The 20199-nt window shown below is 38.5% G+C and overlaps 1 protein-coding gene across 1 annotated transcript in view; it reads left to right on the top strand.

Moving 5' to 3' along the window:
- The first annotated feature begins 429 nt into the window (after positions 1–429).
- cps1 (carbamoyl-phosphate synthase 1, mitochondrial) overlaps positions 430–20199 on the top strand; it is a 51760-nt gene continuing 31990 nt past the window's right edge. Inside the window, exons 1-21 of the mRNA XM_072397702.1 lie at positions 430–578; positions 1685–1794; positions 3815–3959; positions 5221–5310; positions 5394–5450; positions 5538–5630; positions 5732–5821; positions 6940–7068; positions 7166–7272; positions 7400–7541; positions 7718–7795; positions 8882–8980; positions 9295–9390; positions 10597–10786; positions 11039–11196; positions 11385–11513; positions 13389–13533; positions 15199–15409; positions 15831–16029; positions 16101–16277; positions 17631–17749. Coding sequence (XP_072253803.1) covers positions 453–578; positions 1685–1794; positions 3815–3959; positions 5221–5310; positions 5394–5450; positions 5538–5630; positions 5732–5821; positions 6940–7068; positions 7166–7272; positions 7400–7541; positions 7718–7795; positions 8882–8980; positions 9295–9390; positions 10597–10786; positions 11039–11196; positions 11385–11513; positions 13389–13533; positions 15199–15409; positions 15831–16029; positions 16101–16277; positions 17631–17749 — 2690 coding nt within the window. The 5' untranslated portion in view covers positions 430–452. The remainder of the gene's footprint in view (positions 579–1684; positions 1795–3814; positions 3960–5220; positions 5311–5393; positions 5451–5537; positions 5631–5731; positions 5822–6939; positions 7069–7165; positions 7273–7399; positions 7542–7717; positions 7796–8881; positions 8981–9294; positions 9391–10596; positions 10787–11038; positions 11197–11384; positions 11514–13388; positions 13534–15198; positions 15410–15830; positions 16030–16100; positions 16278–17630; positions 17750–20199) is intronic.

Genomic DNA, 20199 nt, shown 5'->3' with positions numbered 1-20199 from the left:
CAAAACAAATCAAGACAGAAAAATCCACGAACGACTGATAAAACCAACAAGATAAACTTGTATAGTTGGTTAGTTTTGGTGTTGAAACTACAGGTTACTACACCAGGAAGTTAATAGGACAATTTCATCATCAACATCATGTCTGCCTGTCTCAGAATTCACATGAACAACACTGTCAGTTCTCTCAAATAGGCGTTTTCCAAAGATATCTAAACACTGGGCGCATCAGTTGCTGAGGGAAACAAAGCCCCTGCGGCCAATCCACAGCAGCGTGTCAAACCCCCCACTTGATCTCTGTGGTCACAGTACACGAGATCGAAACCCAATCACACTCGGTTGGTCTACCTCGAAGAAAATATTCCTAGTTTTCATTTAAAAAAAGACATTTAAGATTTCTTCAGCTATCGGATAACCCTAACTAAAAAAAAAAAGAAAAGTAACTTCAGGCTAATATGACAAAAATCCTGTTGGCTTACAGCATTGTAAAATCTCTCAGACAAGGATGCGTGGTTGGCAGAAAAGTGGGGAACACGTCGGACTGGCTGAGACTCCAAAGTACAAAACTTTTTAGCGTGAAGGTAAGACAACGACTTGTAAATGTGACATGGTTTCGTCTTTGATAACTGAAGAGAACAAACTTTCTAAAGACAGTCGCTTCCCTCTAAGAACTACACTTTGACAGACCAGATTGTGTTTAACCCCCCTCCTCCAAAACTCTGCGTGTCTTGTCCACACACAAGTGCGCAAACAGTTTGAGTTATTGAAGGAATGATTTCTCGCATAAAGATGAAGTTAAATAATGTGCCTGAGAAATGTGTGACTGGTTCGCAAGCCACATGGGGAAAGGAGTATTGAAATTCGATCTGTCAGTTGAACTGTCAAATGGACCTCGAATGAGCACGTGGCTGCTTCAGGGTAAAATAGATAAATAAAACACGAATTGTCCTTTTAATAACTAAGTAAAATATCCGATTTTGAATGTTTGGAAAGGACAGTTCTAATTTACAGTGTGTCAAGTAATAAAAAAGCTTTTAAAGAGATGCTGTTATGTAATGAGTTTTTCAGACAGCTGCCTCTACGCAGCTGCTGGACGAGTGTGCATCAAGTGCGTAAATCAGGTTTGAGACGCTCTGATTGCAACATCCCCCACACATATTGAGTCAGAGTTAAGGTAGATGGAGTTCTTATTATTTCCAAGCAATAATCTACAAAACGTTTAAAATGTCTAAAATATTCCAGAGCTGTGTTTGCATAAATGTTTACATAAACACTGCCAGCATGTCAGTGTTTTGATGTGTTTGTAAGATGAGAGGCAAATAACAATTGTATTCACTGTCTTTTGGTGTACTGACCACAGGCCACGGTGTGTTGCACATAACACATTTACAATTCTACATCTATCCCTCTCTATCTCACTTTCCCACTAAATCACACCCTGTGACACACAGCAGAGGAAGAGATTTGTCTCTCTCAGCATTCACAGCACATTTCACAATGACCTGCCGTTTCAGCACAGAGTCCCAGTGGCTCACCAGTTGCCATCATTCTTACTCTCAGAATCTACAACACGTCTTATTTCAAAGTCTTGCCTTAGGTCTGTCCGAACTGGGTTTTTAAAAAGAGAATACATTATTCTTTGGGTGCGATTGTACTTGTCGTCTCTCTGCTTTCTTTTAACTCCCAGGCTCAGACAGCCCACCTGGTCTTGGAGGATGGCACCAGGATGAAAGGCTTTTCCTTTGGGCACAAAGCCTCTGTTGCTGGGGAACTGGTCTTTAACACTGGCCTAGTGGGGTAAGAAGGAGACTTGATGACTTATGTTAACAAAATAGACCTTTGACAAAAATGTACACCACAACAAATGCATGTTAGATTTTAAGACAAAAACACAATGGTTTGCAACCCCAGTTCCAAAAAAGAACATTGTGTGAACTAAAAACAAAAACAAGAAACAAGAAACAAACAGAATGCAATGAATCGCAAATATCATGAGCCAATATTTCATCCACAACAGAAATCAGAAAACGAATTTGATGGTAGCAACGCATCTCAAAAAGCTGTTGTAGCATCAACTCTTCTTTAGGAGCAATCAGTAAACATCTGGGAAGTGAGGAGACCAGTTACTGGACATTTTGGAGGGGGATGTTGTCCCATTCTTGTCTGATATTAATTCTAGCAACTCGACAGTACTGGGTTCTTATGTTTGTATTTTGCGTTTCATGATGTGCCGAATGTTTTCAGTTGGTGATAGGTGAGGATTGCAGACAGACCAGTTCAACACCCGGATGGCTCTGCTAAGAAACAATGCTTTTGTGATAGATGTAGTATATGATTTAGTAGTATCTTGTTTAAATATGCAAGGCCTTTGGGGAAAAAACATTATTATCTGTGTAGTGGACCTAAGGGTTGTATAATGCAACTCAGGTGGCCACCTCTTTGGCACCTCCCTTAGCTCCTCCCCATGTTGTGTGGGGTGACTATATAAAGGCTCAAAATGGCTCCATTCAGCTTCTTGCTGAGCTGGTGCGGTTACCTGATCAAGGTGGTTTACTTGCTGCAGTGCTGTTTTGTTAGTTTGTTCTGTACAGTTCTGTTATACAGTTTTGGTTTGTTTCCCTTTGTTCTGTTTTGTGTAGTTCTTTGTTTATCCAGTTTGGTTAGTTTAAGTGTTTTTGTCCCATTTACATTTGTAATATTGTTTTATGGATTAAGTTGCTGGTTTTGCTAACCCTCTTTGTTTGTTGATCTTTTGAGTTTCAGTTTGGCCTGATTGTCATCAGGTGGGAGGCTAGGCACCGTGGTGAGGGCCTCACTTCCCATTTTGCATGCAAGTAGACACTGGGGCACTTCTAGTGTGGTTGTAGTGGTTTCTTTTTGTAGTGTTGCATCCCAGGTTAAGAAGGAGGGACACACTCACCCAGTAGTATGCTTCCCACTGAGGCTCCAGCCCACTGATTTTAGTTTTCTGTTGTTTGGATTTTAGCATTGTTATAGTCTGCCTTTTAGCTTCCTTTTTGTTTAATAAAAAAATATTTTACAAACGTATCTTGTGTTTAACCCTTTTTCTTTTTCTGCAGGAGCAGTTTTGCTTTATTCGTCAGCATTTTCAGTAAATAGATTTGTTTTATTTACGTTCCTGTCTCTGCCTCCTCAGTCACGACCCTGTGTCCGTATACGTATTTGTATTCCAGTTGTTATATCTTGGGGTGCAAGTCCCCAGGTGGCGTTGTTGGCCCATACAATTCCTTATTCTACCCCGCTCCTTGCCACATCTGGATGGGAGCATCTGTTGCTGTAAAACCTGTGTATGTCTTTCAGTTCTGATGGTACCTCTCCAGATGTGCTAGTTGCTGGTCCATAAGCACTAATGCACTCCCATACCATGAGAGATGCAGGCTTTTGAACTGAGTGCTGATAACAAGCTGGATGGTCCCTCTCATCTTTAGTCTGAAGGATGTGGTGTCAGTGATTTCCCAAAAGAATTTCAAAATTGTGATTTGTCTGACCACAGAACAGTTTTCCACTTTGCCTCAGTCCATTTTAAATGAGCTTTGGCCCAGAGAAGACGCCTTGGTTTCTGGATCATGTGGCACTTCCTATGACAGGATTGTGCCTGTTTTTGAAGCATTTGTAAAATTTAAAATTTTACATTGAGGATCATTATTCTGAAATGGCTTCATAATTTGTAGAAACAGTTTTTTTTTTTTGTAGATTACTGAACCTCTGCCCATCTATACTTGTGTGAGAATCTGCTTCTCTGAGTTACTCTTTTTATAACCAGTCATATGTTAATGCTGTGGTTTCCCTGCTTTAGGTATCCTGAGGCCCTGACTGACCCCAGCTACAGAGGTCAAATCCTCACCCTGACCTACCCAATTGTTGGGAACTATGGGGTACCCAACACCCAGGAGCTGGATGAGCTGGGCCTGAGAAAACATGTTGAGTCAGAGAGAATCCAGGTATGCAACTATGTTCAAAAGGTTTCAGCTTTTTTCCTTCCCACTGCTCTGATTCTGCTAACTAAATACTAGAACTACATATTACAATATTAGATTACTTGATTCTCAGTTCTAGTAATCAAGCCATCTTCCTTAACTTAAAGATAACTGGTCCATTAAAAATCCTACTATGGTAGTATTTGCTGGTGGCAGCAGATTCTGCTCTTTCTGAATATTTTCTGACAAAGTATTTTCTGATCAAATCAATGATCAACATTGACAATGCTCCCAACTAAGACATGATTCTCAAAATATCGATTTCTTTTCTCTTTTAAATGGCCAAGGTGACTGGTTTTGTTTGTGTATTGTTCCTTTTTTTTTTCTTTTGCTTTTTTTGAGTTAACAACCGCTATGTCTTGTACTTTAAGTCACTTTTATCAGTCTATACCACCATCTTTCGAAGACATTTCTCCTTATAGTTGATAAGAACTTTCTTTATTCACATCTAAGTGTTTTTATTTGTGCACTGATCCATCAGAACTTTCAGGCAGACCAAGGAGGCTACAGGATACTGTTTGCAGACAACACAAGACAGACAATATTTATTGTTTCACTATGTTCTAAAAGACAAATGAATTGGTTTCAGACATTTGCATAGTTCTGTGGGAAAGTATCTTATCTTCAGATTATATGTAAAAGCTCATGTCCTGCTGAGGGAACCTGAATGTGTGTGTGTGTATGTAGCACAGACCTGCAGAGAGAGAAGACGTCGATTTCAAGTCAAAGCTACATCTTTGTTCTCACACCTCCTGTTACTGTCCTAAAATCAAAGCCCAAAAATGCTATGAACACAGCAAAAATAAGAATAAATCTCGAGTCTCTGCAGAGAAATACTCCACAATACACATCCAGTGAGCCTCAGATATGACTGAGAGAGTCACTTTGGTATGGGCTTTACAAGAAATCCTGGATAGTCTGCATCTAAACCTTTAGGATCACTGTTAAATGCAGTCTCAATACAGTAACAACACTGCTACCATTACACCTTTTCTGTAACCGAAAAATGGCACTGGCAGTAGGTTTTAGTTTAGCACGATTTGTTTAAAAAGAGAATTAATTTCTGTCTTCTCAATGTGGTCTATTGCTACATTTCTTGTTACTGCATTTGCTGCAGTTCCTTGCACCATATGCATATAAGGGGAAAGTATAGTTAATGGACTCAAGTGCTTTTTAGTATGACCTTTTGTTTTTTAAGGCTAACACTGTATTGTGGTGCATTTAGGTTTCTGGTCTCCTGGTTCAAGACTACAGCCATGAGTACAGCCACTGGAACTCTGTCAAGTCTTTGGGTCAATGGCTGCAAGAAGAGAAGGTTGGGTTTTAAATGACTAAGAACCTAGTGTACTGTCAGAGGTGAATGTGACTCCTATATAAACGATTCACTTTCTTTTAAAGGTTCCTGCACTATTTGGAATAGACACCAGAATGCTGACCAAGATTATCAGAGACAAGGTTTTGCAAATATAATAGTTGGATTGACTTCATCTTCAATTGATTAAGTAGTTGATCACCGACTGATATATTTGTATTTCTCCCCAGGGCACAGTTCTGGGAAAGATTGAATTTGATGGCCAGCCTGTAGAGATATCTGACCCAAACCAGCACAACATTGTAGCAGAGGTTTCAACTAAGGTAACAGCTGCAAGCTTGAATCAGATAAAACTAGACTCAGAAAAAAATTGCTCTACAAATGCAGAGTACTCATTTTTCTTCCATGTCCCTCTTTCAAACAGGAAATCAAAGTTTTTGGAAAAGGCAACCCTATCAAAGTGGTGGCTGTTGACTGTGGTATAAAACATAACATAATTCGACTACTGGTTAAGGTAAGAATGGATACAATTGGAGTGGCAAACAACACCTTTCTTGTTGAGTACACACACTGTTTCAACTGCACACTTAAAGCCTTGCTTCATTTGCTCTACTTCTACCATAATTATGCAAAAAATATCAAGTGTATCCTTGTTTTTGAATGGCAGATTTGATATATTGAGTGAATGTATGTGTCACGGTTTATTTTCTGTTCCATGTTTGTCTTGTCATTTCCTGTTTTATTTTGAAAAGTCACTAATCTTGTCCTCTCGTTTCAGGTAACTTGCCCTTCCTCCCGTGTCATGCGTCTGATTGTCTTCCCTGATTCCCAAGTGTTTCCACCTGTTCCCCTTGGTCCCTCGTGTGCTCAAATAGTCTGCATTTCCCTTGTCTCGTCGCCAGTATGTTGTCTCATTGTGAGCTTCGTTACCAGCCACTTGTCTTGATTCCACGTGCCTGCAGCGAGCGACTCCCCTGCAGTGCTGTCTTACTTTGTAATTTATTGTACTTCCATAGTCTTAGTATTTATTGTAACGGTAAGTTTCATAGCCCTGTTTTTCCTGTTTTCAAGGAGCGATTTCTGTTGTAACCATTCATACTTGCCTCCGTTAAAGGAGAGCTTTTAGTTAGTTTCATAGAGCCTCTGTTTTATTAAGAGTGCGCCTTTGTTTTATTCTGCCTCATTTTGAGAGCGTGACTTTGCTTTGTTAAGTTTTCATAGCATTTCTGTTTTCCTCCCAGTTTGGAGAGAGTTTATGTTTATTAACTTTCATAGCAGCGCTCCTCCACCATAGATACGGAGGAGAGCGCTTAGTAGTTTTATAGCCAGCTTCTTTTGTGCTGCCGGGAGAGTGCCCTGCAGTGCCGTGATCTGCTGTCTTGTGTTTATAATAAAACCATCTTGAAACCACACGACCCTGCATCGGCGTCCTGAATCCCTCTGGTAACTGACAGTATGGAGGTTTAGCTGAGTAAAATGTGACATCCCTTTGAGCTCTCATGTTTATTTGGTGCTGTGTACAGTTCTAAAGATGGTTGACTGATTTTTCGAACCATGCTGTTTGGGAATTAAAGAGGCTAACTTGTTAAGCAATGCCATAAGATTACAGACTGTCTATGCTGTTGGGTACAGAGAGGTGCAGAGGTCCACCTGGTGCCATGGGACCAGGACTTGCTGAGTTTAGACTATGATGGTCTGTTCATATCAAATGGACCAGGAGATCCATCTCTGGCCAAGACACTTATCCATAACATGCGCAAGGTGTGACTTTAATTATTATTTTTTTTTTTGTTGTATGTAGCTTATAATTAGAAACCGATCTCTGAAATCAGTAATACTATTTTTCTGTTCTTTGAAGGTGCTCGAGAGTGATCGTCCCCAGCCAGTGTTTGGAATCTGTATGGGCAACCAGATCACTGCACTAGCTGCAGGAGCAAAGTCATACAAACTACTCATGGGTAACAGGTGAGATCCTTAAAATCAAAGCAAAGACATATCTATCTTTTATGGACACAAGTACACATGGTTTGATATCATACTCTCTTATATCTTCTGTTTATAAGGAAAAAAAAATTAATCTGTGGTTCCCCAGGGGTCAGAATCAGCCGGTGCTGAACGTGATGACGGGCCAGGCCTTCATAACGGCTCAGAACCATGGTTACGGCATTGACAGCAAGTCCCTGCCCCCAGGCTGGAGCCCACTTTTCATCAATGCTAATGACGGCACGAATGAGGTTAATTTCTTTGGTTCAGTTAACATAGCATTTTGATTTTCTTTTTTCTACGAATACAGATATTTCTATTTAAACCAACAGTTTCCAAGCAAATAACTCCCTTTATTGAGTCAATAGATATGTTTATCAAATAACACTTTGAGACATATATATTCATATATATGCATAATTTCCAGGGCATCATGCACAACAGTAAGCCTGTCTTTACGGCCCAGTTCCATCCGGAGGCTAAGGGGGGTCCCACTGACACAGAGGTAATTAAAAACTTTGATGGTGCTGCATAAAATACCTGACTACTGTACTACAACTAATTAAAGATGTATTCACAGGTTGAAACCAAGATAAAATAAAACTAGATGGAATTGCACTTGTTTAATTGTTTGCCTGAGAAACTGAAGTTATGTTCAAATAGTTGCATAAATAAAATAAAAAAAGATAATAATCAAATTAAATAAATGAATAGATGAGGATAAGACTTTGGCAATTGATATTTGAGTGAGTACCTGCATAAATTTACAGTGTGTATACGGCAGCTGGGGGTTCTATGGTTTATCTGTGACAGCTAATGTCTTTTGTTGTCCAACATTTTGGACACACTTTCTCAGTGTTGAAATTGTATTTGTAACATTAATCTGAAGTAACAGTTCACATTCTTTATGTTGTGTGACTTGACAGCACAACATATTTAATCTCTATCAGAACCACAGCTGGTTTAGGAACAAACACTAATTGTACCGTGTTTCTTTACCTGCAATAAGGCAGGTTGATGTTTTGTTTTTTTTCTCTGGCTGTAATGTGCGACATATCTGTCTACCAACTCTTGCTTCTATTTTCTACATAACAGAAACGTTTTGCCTGCTTGTCAACAAACTGTCACTTACTGTGAATTTCAAAAAGACATGATTGCCATTCCTGGCTCATTTAAAAGTAGGTTAACCTGTGACTGATTAACCATTGATTTATGTCAACGGGATCTTTTTCAGCTTTTCAGAAAACTGATTCTTTATCCAATATTCTATGCTATTGTGTTGCTAGATACATGCATATTTACCAGCATCGGTACATAATTCTGGACATACATGGATTTTGAGTGGTTGTTGAACACATTCAGACAGTAAAATGATAGTAAGTAATCATATTCCTAACCAAAAACCTTGTACTGTTAGGCATGGTCAGGTCGTCTTCTCAGTCACCACAATATCTCACAATAAGAAAATGTGACAAATTTTCAGCTCAACATCTGTGACAAAATGGAACAACTACTTTTACAACTATGAAACCTCTCCGGACTCTGACGTCCCGTTTGGTTGTCAAGTTTCTGACGTCCTTTGTCCCTACAGTTTCTCTTTGATGCCTTCATATCCCTGATCAAGGGAGGAAAGGATACCAACATTGTTTCAGTGATGCCAACAAAACCCAGCACCCCCCCGAGAACTAAGGTACACTGAGTCACACTGGATGAACAGTTGATTCTAGGAATAGTTCCTTCAATTTAGTCTAAGACATTTGTTAATATTTGAAGGTAGAACAGTTTTAATTTGTATAAGAAATTAATACGGACTTTTTCTTCCACAAATTGACTTAAAAGCAAGAAGTGTTATATAATATACTAAATGAAACAAGAAAAAAGGTTAACTGAAAAACTATTTATTTGATAATAGTGCTGGAAATAATCTCCTTGAATACTTGAAAATACACTTTATCATTGTATAATCTGTCATAGCTGTGTTTATTGTTTATTTGTGTAATGTAGGTGTCAAAGGTCCTGGTACTGGGGTCTGGTGGTCTTTCTATTGGTCAGGCTGGGGAATTTGACTACTCCGGATCTCAGGCCATCAAGGCCATGAAGGTAAGAGCATCATGACACAACCTGACTGATATTTTATATTGCCAAAATCTTAAGCAGTTGTGCTAAACTATGAGGTTTGTGTCATACAAGTTTAATGTTGATGGGCATACCAAGTATCAACCATTTCATATCACACTTCCTGTACAATCCCTTGTAATTACCTAATTTGTTTTCAGTTTGATTAATAGACTTTTAAATGTGTCATTTATGCTGCACTTTATATGAGTTAAACAAAAGTTGATATACTGTAGGTTATTCCAAAGTACCGAAAGACGTCACTAAAAAAATAGTTCACCCACAAATACCCTGACTCCTTTAGAAATCACTGAAAATTAAAAGAAAACCAGTCCATTATGCTAAGGCTATCCTGGTTCAAGAACAAACCATCATACTGTTACACACAATGACATGCTTTTAAGATTAAATTCCTTTCTCCAAACATACAGCAACACATTTTATTAAAGCAATACATTTTATTTTGGTTACATTTGTGCAAAAAAAACATTTTTCTTTAAGCCCTTGGGCAGTTTCTTTTTCCTTGAAGATCTGCTGTGTGCACCGTTGTTAATTTTTCTCCTGATGGTAAACTAATAAACGTCAACATTAGCCAACATAGGACTGATTGGATGTAAGGCTGGATTGTTTTGTGTGCTCATATATTTTATATAATTCCATTGAAGTTATCTATTTTTGTAAGCCTCTCTTGGGGATGTTATGTTCACAAAGGTTTTAAATTTTCCTCTGTACACAATCTTTGAGTGTGGCTTTTTATCCTTTTTACGATCTAATGACCATAAAAACTGATTTTCTGCAGTCCTCATCAATCTTCCTTGTTTGTTCCACAATACACTTCTGCACAAATTTCTCGTGGAGATCAGATTTGGATAGATCTCTGCTTTTAAGATTAAACCGAGCAACCCTTCCCACCTGCTTGTCGTCCCATTTAGCTAAAACTCTTGACTCACTAATCCTCGATGGACACGCTTCTTCATCACTCGCTGATCGGATTGTTTCTCCTGAAGAGATCAATTACCAATAATATGATTAACTTTTTGTATTTAGTTGTGTTATCTTTAATCATTTTTGGGAATTGTTTGAAAGTCTTAGTTTGTATTTATGTTTAAAAGTTGAAAGATTTCCAGGCTTTGAAGCACCCCTGTACACACAACTGCACATTACTCTTGAGTGACCATTGTGAACTTCTAGGAGGAAAACCTGAAGACAGTGCTCATGAACCCGAACATAGCCTCTGTTCAGACCAACGAAGTGGGCTCTAAGCAGGCGGACTCAGTCTACTTCCTGCCTGTCACGCCAGAATTTGTAACAGAGGTCATTAAAGCTGAGCGTCCAGATGGCATTTTGCTTTCCATGGGTGGACAGACTGCCCTCAATTGTGGTAAGACATGCAGTTTTTCCAGGCATATATGGAACTGATCAATACGTATATAAAACGCTTGTGTGCCCAGATCAAGCCCATTGCAAACTGACAATACTGCCGTGGTTAGAAATTCCACTTGTGACTGCAATTATTATTACTTATTTGTTATATTTTTATTGTACATTAAAGACAATAACCAAATAGAACACGTATTGTTTACTGATTTCTTTTTAAGTTTAATAATTCATCCCTGTGTGAATTTGTTCTCAGGAGTGGAATTGTTCCAGCGTGGCGTCTTGGAACAGTATGGTGTTAAAGTTCTTGGAACCTCAGTGGAGTCCATCATTGCCACAGAGGACAGGCAGCTTTTTTCTGACAAACTGATGGAGATCAATGAGAAAATTGCACCCAGTATTGCTGTGGAGTCGGTAAGGATCCAAGTTCAGTCACAATAAAAGAAAGATGATCTTGTATGTGACCTGCATACTTCCTCCATAGTTCTGAAAATACTTTTTTGTTTGCAATGTAGTTAATTCTTCTTACATATTTATTTGTTATACATTCTTTTGTGTAGACTAAATATGTCTTAGGAAAATGATACATGTCCATCTTTCAGGTGTCTGATGCCCTGAAAGCAGCAGAACAGATAGGCTACCCGGTGATGCTGCGATCGGCCTACGCTCTGGGTGGTCTGGGCTCCGGCCTGTGTGCTAACACAGACAAGCTGGAGGAAACTGCTCACAAGGTCAGAATAAATAACTCATGATTTGGCATCTGAGCACAACTTTGTGTTCTTTTTAAAGTGTTTCTCAGTATTCTTATTTTCCCTTAAAAATTGATCACTCAATCTAAATAAAAGTAATCAGCGGAAGCAGTTTTATTCAGCCTAAAATGTTCCCTTCATGTATTCTAACCTGGGTTTGCTGCATTTACCTGTTTACAGGTGAAATAAGATCAAATTATTTACATATAATATATTGTTTCAGCTCTGTGTCAAGAGATGTAATGGGCACAGGGCCAGACACACTCTCTATATCTGGTTTGCATTTGCAGTTAGTCTTATTTTCAGTTGCTAAGCAACATTTTTGTACCCTTTTCAACATTATGTCTGACAGCTCACTTGATAATAACATGTAATCACAGACAGCAAAATGAGCTGTGTGAGGCAGACAGTTTCATAAGGTGAATACCTTTTTATTTATTTTCTTCTACCTTTTTCAAGTTTTTTTTTTTTTGTTTCATGTGGCATTTAAATCTGCCTTTACTTATTTGTATCTAGTAGAGGAAAGAAAGTAACTGTATTTATTCTCTCTGTTGATAAAAAAAAAAAAAAAAATCTAAACTAAAACTCAAGGCAAGCATTCTCTTAATCTTGTCTGCTCTTGTCAAAAAGAGGATTTGTTTACTTCAACAAAATATCTAATCTTTTAGAAATGGGTTATTAACTTGTATAATAACTTACCTTCTGCACTTTCTGGTCTATGTTGTAGTTTAAAAGATATTGCACAGGGTACATTTATTGAAGTCATTTTCCTAAACAGACTGCATTTTGGAAGTTGATAGCATGAAAACAACACAAGCAAAAAGTCTTTATGAATATTCCCAATGCAACCCATGAATCAAATGCAGACGTCTTTCAAATAAATAACAGAATATTTTTGACTGCTGTGCAAGGTTTGCAACTAGCATATGTCTCCTGCGGACATCACGGAACCCTTTCACGAATGAGTGATGACAAACATGAACAACAAATATTGCCTAATTATATTTAATCTTACTTTGGTAGAAACATAAATATTGATATATTTCTTCCTCAATCCTGGCACCATTTAGTCAACATTTTTGGAATTTCGATTTACAAAAAAAGACTAAAATAAAACAATCCATTAGTCTTCAATTTTCACTTTCCGAAAAAAAACTCTCTGTTTAAAGGCTCTACATTCTCAGATTCCTTTCTGTAAGTCTCTGCAGTCTGTTTCTGGCTGCCATTCATCATTACTGGCATCATCCTCACATGACACTGCTGGTTGTTGCTCCAGTATACTGTTGGCCTTTCTACTTCACCCTGTAATTGAATTCTGGAAAATGGACAGACACAGAGACGCTGCCATATTGGAATTAATCTGCTCAAATTATGTTTCAAAAACTGCAAGTTAGTTACAATCTTATGTGAATGAACTGAAGTTACTTTGAGTTAAGTGTTTTCAAGAAAAAAGTGTAAATAATATTTTGCTTTTGTGGTGATTTACACTGGTCATTTGGGGGGCAGTTTATGGGATGACTCTTTAATGTCCATGGAAGTGGGTCTATGTCTTTGCAGGTTGACTAAATATTGTAGCTATGTATATACCCTAGAATGCAACAATGACTAAAGACTGAGTTTTCCTCTTATTGCCAGGCATTACACTGTTTAGATTCAGTATGGTACATGAGCATACTGGAAAGTATGTGCTGACAGTAATTATTACTTGCCGAGTTAAAGCTTAAAATTGAGGCTCCAAGCCTGAAGCTTCACACAGGATTCTAAATAGCTCAATTGTTGTGTTGAATTATATTGTGTTCGTCTTGATATTTTGTGTCGACCTGATGTAGACATAATGTAATGTTCTTTTTATTGTAGGCCCTGGCCATGAGCAGTCAGATTCTTGTGGAGAAGTCTTTACTGGGCTGGAAGGAAGTAGAATATGAGGTTGTGAGAGACGTGGCTGATAACTGCGTAACTGTCTGCAACATGGAGAACTTCGATCCACTTGGCATTCACACAGGTACTGAGCCTATATATACTACCCATTACTCTGCTAAGATAACAACAAGCTCTGTTTGGTTGCATTGTTTTCATGTCTTCTCATTTGCATTTAAATCTTTGCTGCTTGCTGTTTGAAGGTTGTTTCTAGATGATGAAGCCTGGCAGAATTATTTTTTAACAGCTGTTGCTGTAGATGCAAGACTATGTGTGGGATTTAGTTAAATTCTCATAGCAAATGCTTTTTACAGATTCTGGAGGAGAAACAGACCAGCATGTTTTTTTTTTTTTTTTAAACAATCAAAATGCAGTAATCAATGACCCAAATGATTCCCCAGTTTAAATAATTTATGCAACGAATGTGTTCGAGTGGTTAAACTGCAATCTGTGACATGATTCAAGTATTTGCCTCATCTCACCTTATCTTGTTCTGTATTTTATAGTTTCATTAATCACGTGTGTACAGTCTTAAAGGTCACATAACATCAAATTTGAAACTTCAGTGTTTTTTCATGATATTTGATGTAATAAGTCTACAGAATGAGTTTAAAATTCAGTTCAGACAGATCAAAACTGAACAAGTTCATGTTCGTAGTTTACCATTTGGAAGTGCACTGTCACAAAATGAATTGGTTCAGTCATTTCACTTTTATTCATCATTTCTGAATTTTACTCCTGATATGATAAACCATTTTAGCAGTGCGGTAGATTTTTGGAACCATCTGAGCAGATACATGTACATCCCTGCATTTACTTATTTTATTATTGAAAAATGAGATAGAATAAAACATGTTTTAACTGCATAGCCTACTTTATTTGATCATTTTAGTATACTGATTAAAACATCTCGCAAAGTCTCACAGTTAACAGCACAATGATGGTAACTTCAGCAGCAAGTAAAATAATAAAGCACTTTGACAAACAATCTATGAACAATAACATGTCATGCACCTAAAATAAAAACAGAGTGGCAGCTGCGTAAAAATCAGGTATGGGAGCGTGGCAGCAGATTAAATCATACTCTGTGACAGTCCAGGACGCAGGTGAGGACTAAGACAGTGAACATGCAGCTGTCTGCGCCAAGGTCAAAACAGAAGTCCAGCTTACATCACAGGTGCTCTCTTCTGTTGTCTATTAAATCCTTCAGATTCAGATGACAAACTTCGGTCTTATTTCACTCCTTTATAGCTGTCCTCTGAAATCTTGTTTTTTCGTATGCCCCCTTTTGTGAGTTTCTCTTTTTGTTTTATGGTGAGTGTCTCTACGGTTCTACACCTGTCTACAACGAGGTGTAGACTCTTACAGGACGTGTCTTTGATAGTCCTAATGCAGTTGCAGTAGTTGTATACAGGGTTTTTATGCCTGTAAATGATGCAAAGATAATCATAAGTTCTGTGGCCTCCGCTGGAGTGCACGCAGCGTGTGTGCAGACGCAATTCAGCATGACACATTTACTGTTAAAACAATGTTGTTTAGTGCCACGAGGAACAAATGTGCTAATTTAATGTTTGTTTAAGATTGCAAACCCTAACAACAAATCTACTAAAACATAAAAAATTCCAACTATTGATAATAAACGGTTCAAAACAATCAGTTTAAAACCATAAAATGATTTAGTTCAGAGACTAAAACATTCCTCACAAATGCTTCCTTCCACACTTGACTAAACCTTTCACTTTTTCTACAGGTGACTCCATAGTGGTGGCACCGAGCCAGACACTTTCTAATGAGGAGTACCACATGCTCCGTGAGACTGCTATCAAAGTGGTACGCCACCTAGGAATTGTTGGCGAATGCAACATTCAGTACGCACTACACCCATCGTCCCTTGAGTACTGCATCATTGAGGTTAATGCCAGGCTGTCAAGAAGCTCAGCACTGGCATCCAAAGCTACTGGGTGAGAGCGCATGTGTGATACTATGCAGAAGTGTTCACCTCTTTGGCATTTTACCTGTTTTGTTGACAAATAACCTAGAATTGATGAAAATCCTAAAATTGATTGAGTTTAATACAGCATGCATAATACTTTTAAGGTATGGATATTATAAAATGTAATATATAATAGAACAAATAAAAAAAAAGTTTGAAAACAAGCGTGCAAAAATATTTTCCTAAGTACATTTTATTTGGATTATAACGCATTACCCATATCAAAAATCTTGGAACTTTGAAATGGGACAGAATAGAGACTGTACATTATACCACAGCACAGCTTGGTAAGAAACTTGGCAGACTGAAGTTGATAGAAATGTATATTTATCTCTGAATTGAAAAGGTGACACACTTTTGGTGATCATTCGTTGATACTTCTCTGACAGGTACCCACTGGCATTTGTAGCTGCAAAGCTAGCTCTAGGAATTCCTCTGCCAGACATCAAGAATGCTGTATCGGAGAAAACCACAGCCTGCTTTGAGCCCAGTTTAGACTACATCGTTACCAAGATTCCCCGCTGGGACCTTGACCGCTTTCAGGGAATGTCTCGTGAGATAGGCAGCGCCATGAAGAGTGTTGGAGAGGTGAGGAGGATCCACACTGATGAATCTCTTTCACGCACTCACTCACTCACATTTCCCTCCTCTGGACTCAGGTGATGGCAGTAGGTCGGACCTTCGAGGAGAGCGTGCAAAAGGCCTTGAGGATGTGTCATCCCTCTGTAGATGGTTTTGTTCCTCGGCTGCCACTAAAGAAAGCCTGGGCCGACACGCAGGACCTTCATCAGGAGCTGGCTGTACCCTCCAGCACCCGCATTTTCTCTCTCGCCAAGGTACACAAATGCTTTGAAACATTAATAATGAATGACACTTGAGTACGCTTATTTGTACCACATTTTGAAGTACCATTAAGAAAAAATGTCCCTGGCCTTCCTTCATGAGTAGCTGAAAATGCTTTATTCTGAGAAAAAGTTTGTCTTTGAATCACTGATGTACAGCAGTGTAAGCACTTTGAAAACACATATGAAGAGAATTTGATTATCTGAAATATTGTCCTTTTCAAGTATCCTGCATGGATGAGTCATATGCATACACTTTGAAATGTTTTTGTACTGTCTGTTTTTGTTCTTAGCCAGTCTATTGCTGATTGTCTGTTGTTTTTCCACAAAGAGTCAGACAGAGGTGAGACAGCTCGATGCAAGGGTTCAAGCTCTGTTATCCAAACAAAGATCTTTCTCAAGCTTTTACAAAGGGAAAAACATATACAGATTCAGCACTTCAACAAACTTTTATCAACAACTGAGAGAGAAGCAGAATGAGGTTGTGTCACTGTTGAAACCACCGACTGTGTAAGCTTTGTGTCATGACGGGAGATATTTTTCCTTTTGTACAGAGTGAGATCATGAGAGATGGCGGGAGAACATTGGGGATTAATGATCCTCATCTTATCCGCAGGCTATCAAATATACTGCAAGGTGGTCAGCACAGTAACTGTCATTCCAAGCAAAGCCCATGGTTTCTGTTAATTTTTGCTATGGGGAATGCACAACAAAATTTACCGTCCTGAACTGTGAGACAGACCTACCTTCATAGACAGGTTTTCAGATGTTATCTGCGTTAATTAGCAAAGATTCCATACAACAGAAGACAGCTAATTAGATACGTCACTGTTATTTTTGCTCACATGCTTAAAAGCAGCAACATAAGCACAATCCTTGGTCACATAGTGCATTGTTTGCACTTTCTGATTTTTCTATAAAAGGCACTGTAATCACTCACATCTTGATTATCAGTTCGTTTTGGGAAAACAAGGCAGTTTTCTTTGACCATTAGACTGTGGACTAAAATCCTCTCACACATTTTATTTTGCTTGTCAGACATCCTTTATAAAGCCAATAAAATATATTTACTGGCTGTTGTCAGGGCAGAACCTCAGTTATATTACAGGTTGATGACACAGGCTGGTGTGGACACTGGTATTTAATGAAATGCCAAAGTAATATATTGTTCCTGCTTTAGATTTTACCTGAAATAGTCCTTGAAGAAGGAATGTACAAAAGTGTGGTATTTATGGTGACTGCCCAGTGAAGTCCTCTGACTCTCAGCTTTCAGGGGCATGAATGATAAATTTGATGTGATGATAGTGATTGACAATGCTGAGTTCCTTTTATGCATTTACCTTTCAGGCTCTCCATAAGGGTATGAGTATTGATCAGATTCATCAACTGACAGCCATAGACAAGTGGTTCCTCCACAAACTCCACAGGATTACACAGCTGGATCACCGCCTTGGAAACTACAAGGGGTAACAGACACTTTGAACAAGCAATGTCTCATTTTAGTATGCTGAATCTGACACAATGGGATAATGATTAGTAGTGAATGAGTGTTGTTTTTTTTTTTTGTTTTTTTAAATAACAGGGATCAAACTTGTGCTGTGTATCATATAGAGATACACTTTATTAATCTCTGATGGACAGGTTATAGATGAGAACACTTTGATTCTCATAGGAGGTAATGATTTCCTGAAGCACCACAATATTATTGGACTTGTGAGCAGGTGGTGACATACTGTTATTCTGTGTCAGAAATATGAATCCAAAAGCCTAAATGAAAACAATCTCGAATGAGACTGTCTTGCGTGTAGTGATGGCAGTGCCAGATGACATTCCTAAGAGTACTCTAGTGGTCATAAGTAAAAATAAGCCTGTATGACTGAGTTTAGATGGCATTGTGCAGAGTCCACAGTCACTCTGCTGAAAAGCATAAATGACTTGATTTGGATTTGGGCAGTCATGGGTAACAAGTGGAGTTAACATTTACTGTTTGGTGGATCGAACACCAGATGCGCTGCTAGATAGTCAAGAGGCTGTTTTTTGGGTGACCTTGAGAAAAAGACTCAGGAGAAAGAGGTTTGTCTGTTAACTGGAAGATCAGCGGTTCAATCCTTGGGTTTGCTGGGCTACATCTCAAAGTATCATGGGACAAGACACCAAACCCCACTTTTCCTCCAATTCCACAATGTATGCGACAGAGAAAAAGCACTGCGTAGCCTCTAATTCTGTGTCGACTAAGAAGTACTGTATAAGTGTATGTGTAGTGTAAAAACGTTATGAGTGGTCAACTAGACGATTGATAAATGCACTTTATATTAATAGCATCCATTTACGTTGATGTTGGATAGAGTTAGGATTACAAAAACCTTCATGTAGTATAGAGACTAAGCAACCGTTCCACAAGCGCATGACTATACACAGCAGAATCAGCTCCTCAGTTGAAGACTCAACAGCCCACTTATGTGTAAAGTATGAGGTATAGGATGAGAGCGAACTAAAAGAACTAATCTAAAGTTTGGTTTCTGTCAGTATTCATTAACATGAATGCATTTTAAAGCTATACTTTATAACAAAAGAAAATCTCAGATTTTTCCAACAAAAGTTTTTACACTAGCTTTCTGATGTAGCAAATATGTTTCTTAGATGACTTATTACACAAATGGCAAATCTGTTTTGCTTCTAGAAAATAAACATGGCTAAAAGTCGCTGACATGAAAGAATGAATGCAACATACCCAGTTACAAAAATGAAATTCCTCTACGTTACTATTGTATGTGGGGCTATTTCTGTTATGTGTATGCAGTAGAAATTATGAAATTAAGGCCCTAAGGAAAATAACACATTATCTACAGTGAATAATGACAAAATTTATATTATAGTGGAACATCTTTGATCAATTCAATGCCTGGAGTACCAGAATTGGCACGTGATCAATGTAATTGGAAGCTTACCAAGGCATTTTAGAATGAAATAAGTTTCTCAACTGATGGAAAACTAGGCTGGAGTTGTAAATTGTGGGTTTTTCAGTGGCCTAGGGCAAAAAGCACACATCCAGCAGCACAAAAGCAAGCAATGAATACTTGGAAAGGGTTGAAATGTGCTATTACAACAAGGATTTCTGCAGATCTAAAAGTTTGAGCACTCAACAGTTTGGCAGAAACTGAGCAAACAGGTAGAAAAAAGATCAAAGCTAGCTACAAGAATATTTCTGAAAATATTCAGATTTTACTTTTAGGACTTGTCAATTTGGATTTACCTGATTTTTCTGAATGATGTACGGAAAACTGAATATTCTTCACCTGGAAAATGTCAGTTCTCACAAATTAGGTAAGCCCCAATCATTTCATGTTTCGCTTTCTTTCTCTCTAAGGGTTCACATTCTCTATGCTGTCTTCCTCTCTTTCTTTCTGCCCTCTGGCTCTTACTTGGACAACTCAAAACAAGGCTACAATAAATTGTCTTGCCTCAGCCACAGGTTACCTTCTGCTTTCTTTTTAGTTTTCCGATTAATAATTAATGGCTAACCATCGGGTGGACAACACCATGACACATAGAGGGTTGGTGTAGTTTCTGCTGCCTGTGGTGCAGGGAATTTGGGATGAGGGGGCAACATTAGACTGCTGCCAAACTGATGGAGCGTAGAGCTGAATGCAGGTGCAATTCAAGCTCTGCTGGTCAGCAACTGAGCAGACACTGCATATACATATTTATATGTGCATGCGTTCATGAGCTCTCTCAGCTTACTCTGGTTTCATTCCACCATCCAGACAACATGCATATTAGATTTATTAGTGAGTGAGTGAGCCTGTGTACATGGTTGTTCGTCTGTTTTTGCCCTGTGATGTGACTCTTTAAGGATGTACCCTGCCTCTTGCCTGGTAGAAACTGGTATAGGCTCCAGCCCAGACGACTCTGAATT

The sequence above is a fragment of the Leuresthes tenuis genome, unplaced genomic scaffold (genome assembly GCF_036924035.1).
Source record: "Leuresthes tenuis unplaced genomic scaffold, fLeuTen1.0.hap1 SCAF_12, whole genome shotgun sequence".
NCBI lineage: Eukaryota > Metazoa > Chordata > Actinopteri > Atheriniformes > Atherinopsidae > Leuresthes > Leuresthes tenuis.
The sequence above is the reverse complement of the archived record's forward strand: the minus strand, read 5'-3'. Positions and strand labels throughout refer to the sequence as shown.